Genomic DNA, 7,098 nt, shown 5'->3' with positions numbered 1-7,098 from the left:
ATATTTTTTATAACTAAACTAATTTTAACTTGTTTGAATACATTAGTAAATCTTACTATACTATACAACACTTTTGGTTGGAGTGTTAAACTACTAGCAGGTATATTTTCTAGTATCACTCAATATATAATGCACAAAAAACATACAGAAAACTTCTCTAAACCCAAGGACTATAAACACCCATCTTCCCCGCCATTTACAGAAACTAAAGAAAATATTAATTCTATTGAATTCGAATTTCTAACTAAACCTAAACCTTATGATGTTATTTATTCCGAACCCAATAAAGCGAATAAGGTTTATCCACAATTGCATCAAAATATTCATCACAGTAGAAAACCTTCATTATAAATAATCACAATTAATCAACAACTTTATCTTTATTTAACATTATTATGAGAATTCAAATCGAATAAAAAAATATTAGCAACAGTAAAAACTAGTATTCACTAATTTTCAATTCATTAGTTACCTTATCTTATTTAAATTTTACAGAATCCATACGATCATAAAACTAACAGAACAATGTTGCAAAGAGAAACACTATAATGCATTATCTATAATCATCTTTCTACACTAACATACAAGTAATAGAAATATTCCCGCCTTTTCGAATAATCAGAACAAAATATATTTTGCAATACACAAAACCAGATTATCTTTAATCAACCAGCATATAATAAACATTTATACATCTATTTATATAAAAAAAAGAGAGAGCAACCATTAAATCATATACAAATTATTTTGCACAAACATTCCATAATTAAATTTATTTTTTTTTTATATGATACATAATATTCACTATTTTATGATATAAAGCTGATTATAACCAACCGTTCTAAAATTTAAAAAAAAAAATATAATATTATTAATTACCATACAAATATGCATATAAATAAACTATTCAATAAATATAGAGATCGAGCCCTCAGTAAAGTCAGTGATATTAATAAATTTCCTCATCTAAAACAGTTCGATATAATAAACGAAATGATCAATAAACAATCCGATGAACTTGAAACGGGATTTCCTATTCGTTCTTTTAAAATCAGAAATTCTGATGAATTAAAATTATTAAGAAATACGTTCACAGAATCTCACATAAACATAATTGGAAAGGAATATAGAAATATATTTGGGAGAAACAATATCCTTTCTTTCTCATTCCTAGACTATACTATTACTAATGATTGGCATGTTGTTGTTCATGAAAAAGATGATTGTAGACGTAGCATAACTCAATACCTTCAGAATGAGAAAAAAGACATAATATACCAATCAGTAAACATAACAATTACACTTAATGCTACTCACTGGTATCAAACACTAGAAAAAGATTATTATTTCTTTAGATGTCGTGGATGTGGAAATCAATTATTTACTTGGCATACTGAGTAAATGTTTATAATTAAATTCAAAAATAATTCACAAATAACAGTTAACAATTTTTTTTTGAAACATAAAACTAAATAGAATTTTTATGATCTATACAAAACTCACCCTATTACTATAATGAATAAATACTATTAACATACTTAATACACACAATTAGTTAAACAACTACATGCATTGAATAATATTTATGTAATCTATATACAAATAATAAAAGTCAAATTATTTTCACATAAGAATATAAACAAACATAAATATCTCGTCCCCTATGATTTTGAGTGGCATCACAACCCCCCAATATCCAATAGATAACTACTAGGTATAACAAAATCATCCCACCCTTATAATTATTAAAGCAAAGCTAATCAGCATTGGCTAAATCTAATATTTAAAATTAAATCCCACCTACTAAATGGTAAATAAACAAGGGTAATCATAAGAATTATTCATTATGGTTGTAACAAAAATTTTCAAAGATCAGTTTGTAAAAACTACCCTTACGACCAACACTTTGGCTACTCAAAATAACACAAGAATTACCTCTGAAATTATTGCAGTTAATATTGTAAGTACATTAATTTTATAAATATTTATACTTTCATTTTTTTTCCTATATTTCTCTTTTATTTTTTTTTTATCAACTTTATATATATAAATATAACATTTTCTTTTTATATACATATATCAAAACTTTACCTTATTGAAAAATATGAACTCCTTTTTTATAATAGATTTTGAGTTTATAACTCAGGGGAAGAATAATTTAGTAGTAACAACAGGAGCATTAAAAAGAACATTTATTGATTCTAATATAAACACATTAAAGGGAAGGGCTATTAGATTAAAAAATGGGGAAACAAATTATATTCTGAACAATGAACTTGAGAATTTAAAAAATCAAATTAAATTTAATCTAAAAAAGAAACCTAGAATACAGATTGATATGGCAATTAAACATTTAGAAAATTCTTTTTTCACAAATCAAAATACTCTTAATAAACATTTCATAGGAAAACAAATATTCAAAAATTATGAAAATCCTACTATAATATTTTTCTCAGGCAACACAGATAAAACAATTTTAATAAATATGGGATTTAAGGGAATAAATACTCTTCATATTCTAGCAAAGAAATTTGACAATCATATTGAAAATTATATAATATCAAAACTAGACCTTAACAGCCATAATATAAGAGAAATATATAATAAAAATACATTAAAAGAATCATTCTTTATATCTCTTGAAACAATAACTCCAAAGGGAATTTCCTCTGAAATATTGGCTGTTGTGCAAATTCCGTATATTCATAAAATAGGGAATTTACTAAATTTATCTGAAACTCACAAATTGATTTGTCAAAAAACGCATATATCATACGGAGAACCACATGACCCATCATTTGATGTGGTCATGACGGACTGCCTTTTGGCATATTTGGCGAAATTTGTGGGATATAATGAGCTAAAACAAACTATTCTTTCACACTTTCATCAAAAGAAATAATCACAATAATAAATACATGTACAATTAATGAATATTTATATAGCATTATTTATAATTATAATTTTATTAATATATCACTATAACTATTAAATTTTATATTATTATAAATTATATTAATATNAAATAAATATTATAATAAAAATATATATAAAAATCACAAAAATATTATTACATATACTATAAATTTAGTTTACTTTTATAAAATTTTTAAATACTATAAAAAATAAAAATATATATAAAAATGAGAAGATAATATATAAAAAATAAAAAAAAATCACTTTTATATACTTTTATTTACGTTATTAAAATAATTATGATACTAGATTTAAACATTATACATTATCCAATATTACTTTATAATACCCTATATACTTGAATTTATATTTATTTATACATATAATAATATCTTATAATCATTTTTTTTTTCCATGAAGAATCAGACATCAAAAACAAAAAAAAATTTATTTGAAGAAATTTACTTTAAAATAATTTTTTCTTTACAAAAGGATATTGTAAGTTCTATAGTTTACTCTGCAAACTCATAATGGTTAACAAAGTTTTTATTATCGAATTTGAAACCCTATCGATTAACAACAACAAAATGTTAGCAATAACCAAAGGAGCATTCAAACAAACACTCATAAATTCCCCTATACATAGTTTACAAGGTAACCCAATATTAATTACTACAAATAATTCTAGGATCAACAAAAATCATATTGAACAACTTTCTGCATTAAATAAAAAAGAAATATCTAATCATTCTAATACAAATAATAGAAATCCGAATAAAAACATAATATGTCAGGATAACAGTCTTAACAACCAGCATATTGGTACCCTGCTATCTGATGGCAGGAATATTCCCACAATAATAGTATATGGTTTTCAATCCCGTTTAAATATTGTTGAGAAATTGGGATTACGTGTTGATAGGTTACATATTATTGGGAGTAGAATAATGAATTCAAAGTTTTTTACATTGAAATTATGTCGTTTTCGTCATGATGGGGAGTGTATAAAATTAATAGAAGCACTAATACCAGGCACTCACGAAATACAAGGCAATTATTTGAAATTAGCAGAATCGCATTCCATAGTATGTAAACGTCAACACAATTTAAATATCAAGGATGCTATTGATAGGGTTCAGATGATCGATTGCNACATTAAATTTAAAAAATAAAATTCATATTACCTTATGCTAACATTAGTATTATTGCATGCTAACCAAACCACTAACCACTACCGGATATAATTAATCAACATGTAAGTTTAAATAAATAAATAACTAATTATACATTAAATTTAAATATTTATACTAACCCTTTTATTAACATTATCTTACATTATATTTTACTAATAAATTTTAATAATAAATCTAAACCTTTAAATCTAAAACCTTCTATTTCATTCCATTTAATTAATTAAAGTAATTAAATAAATAAGATAAAATTAATATGTAAGATTTATATGTAATTAGTTCATAAGATAAATTTTTTATTTTTATTTGAATTTTTTGTATAATTATCAACATACAATCTGAAACATGAAATTTTGAACATCAATAATTAAAATTTGTACTCACTTTCCTAGGCCAAGATTCATACGATTTTTTTTAATAAAAAAAATAATTATGTCATCTGTCTCACCACCAATGGTATATGATGATGTCACTATCAATACCTTTATGAAGCTCATAGTTGAGAGGTCTCAATCACAAGTATATGCCTTCGATACTCTTTTCATCCTTGAATTCAAGAAAAGTGGGTTTGAAGCAATTCATCAACAAATAACAATAGATTTGTTTAAAAAAACACTTCTACTCGCTCCACTCTATGTTAATAATACCCATTGGACTCTTGTAGCAGTTCATGTTTCTAACAAAGACATAACATTTTATGACAACATGAACTGTACCATATCTGAAATGATATGGAAAATACGACAATTCATTATCTTCTGTGAATTCAAACAATATGGTTGTACTTCTAATTGGCAAATATATAGAGGTGAAACAACTACATTGAACAACAATGACGACTGTGGTCCAGGGATAGTGGAAATAGCTGAAAGAATTTCCAGAGGTTATCCTCCATTAATTAATCTTTCACTTTTAAAAGACTATATGAAAAATCACAAGCAAATTTTAGAAGAAAACTTCTTACATATATATCACGACCCAGCACAATTTACCAATCCACCACCTCTAAGGCCACCCACACCAACTGGTATCAAAATCATAGAAACAAACCATATAAAGAAGAGAACATTAAAGAACAAAAATTACAAATATTTAAAAAATCTGAGACAAAAAACTAGATTCAGAAAATACTATAAACATCTGAATAAACAAAGAATACTATTGACGGAACCTGTCCCACTAAAAACTCTAAAACCTAAAAGGACACCATATTCTCAACAACTCAAGAAAGAAAAAAGAGACGAGTTCATATCAATCCAATCAATGAACAGTAGTCCGGGAAAGTAGTACAATAAAAAAAAAAGAGAAGAAGAAAACTACAATCAAGTATTAGTTATAGAACTTTATGTAAACCTTTCATAATCTAATTAATTTTTTTAGATAAATCAAATTTTACTATAAATTTTGTATTCTACCACATTATTGTCTAGAATTTATAAATTATATTTACCTATATTTTTATTACAATATTTTAAACCATAATCACAATTTCATTTAATTATAAGTTTATCATTGTCAAATCAGATAAATGAATTAAAATCATAATGGCTGTGATATTATTATAAGAATTAAAATTTAATAATGTTTACTAAATCTATATCATATCAATTTGTTCAAAGTAATACATGTAACCTAGATTGTAAACATTATATCAGTGATAACAATTATTATTGTTATCAATTTAATAATCCAATCATATTTTTATGTAATGCATGATTATGCAATCATTTCTTTAATAATTATCATTGTAATAGATTATTATCTTATAATTAATGAAATAACTATATAATGCATGTAATGTTAACTAATAAGATCTAGATTTAAGACAAATATTATTTACAATAATCATTAATCAAAATTTACTAAATGTATTCATTTGGCAANTGTAACAAATATTAATGTAAGAATTATATTCATTTTATTTTATATTACTACTTTTAATTTTATAATATTTCAAAATTATGTTATACAACTTTCAACTTATCAAATTTTTAAATCTAATTTATATATTAATACATTATCTTTTTAACAATTTTATTTTGAATTAAATTATTATTATATAACTATTAATATTACTTATAAATTAACTAAATTTTTATTTACCAATTTTATGATTACTATTTAATCATCAAATTTTAATTTTATTCTTACTAAATACTAAACTTTTATTTTACTTATATTATTATAACCTTATATTCAATTTTTCATTTATAGAAACAATTTTATTACTTTATAATCACTTTACATTTTCATTTTTATATTTTATATAACTTATTACTGCACTTTTTTTTACAACTATTTATAAAAAGCACCAAACCTATTTAAAATTATATACCTTACAATTAAGACAATTTGAACAATTATTTTTAGTATTCTTGATGTATGTCATACGAGGGCGTATGACAAAATAGAAAGGGGTGCATTTGTAATATTATATTATTACTTATAATATTAAAATATTATATTATGTTATCTTTTGTACATATATGTCATATATTATGAATTCACAAGATCACCAAAACAGGGTTCCCTTATTTAAAAATTAAAATAATCAATAAATTAGGCAATTAAATCTGATTATCGTACAGATTCAAAGTCACACCCATGTGTGGGTTTTCAATTAAGTCCAGCCAATCACATTTAACATTAATTAAGATCTACAGTTTCTAAGATCACACTAGGGATCTCTACACGACCCTCGTATACTATAAAAACCCATTTTTTCCTATTAAAAATCAGTTCTTTCGGCGATTTTAAAATACATATAATCTGCGACACTCTACTCAAGATTCTTACTCTCTGGGACTTAGTCGATTTTTTAATTTATTTGGACTTAGAATATTTTTCAATTTTTAAAACACTTAGTCGTTTTTTTAATTAATTTGGACTTAGAATATTTTTCTTAAAAAAAAAAACTAAATGACACTTAGAGATTTTAAAGTGAATTTTGTTTTGGTGAATCTTTTATTTTAATTTAATTTGTTCATTAAAT

General features: G+C 23.7%; 1 protein-coding gene across 2 annotated transcripts; it reads left to right on the top strand.

Moving 5' to 3' along the window:
* The first annotated feature begins 4,068 nt into the window (after positions 1-4,068).
* Positions 4,069-5,557, top strand: LOC126894987 (uncharacterized). 2 transcript variants are annotated; one of them, XM_050666399.1, is made up of 2 exons: positions 4,069-4,171; positions 4,499-5,557. In XM_050666399.1, coding segments are annotated over exons 1-2 (897 nt in total). In that variant the 5' UTR covers positions 4,069-4,169; the 3' UTR covers positions 5,394-5,557. The 2 variants fall into 2 exon arrangements, with proteins under 2 accessions (XP_050522356.1, XP_050522357.1); XM_050666400.1 differs by lacking the exon at positions 4,069-4,171 and adding an exon at positions 4,349-4,364.
* The last annotated feature ends 1,541 nt before the right edge of the window (positions 5,558-7,098 follow it).

Source organism: Daktulosphaira vitifoliae, unplaced genomic scaffold (genome assembly GCF_025091365.1).
Source record: "Daktulosphaira vitifoliae isolate Bord-2020 unplaced genomic scaffold, ASM2509136v1 Scaffold_1, whole genome shotgun sequence".
NCBI lineage: Eukaryota > Metazoa > Arthropoda > Insecta > Hemiptera > Phylloxeridae > Daktulosphaira > Daktulosphaira vitifoliae.
This window is presented reverse-complemented; position numbering and strand designations above follow the sequence as displayed.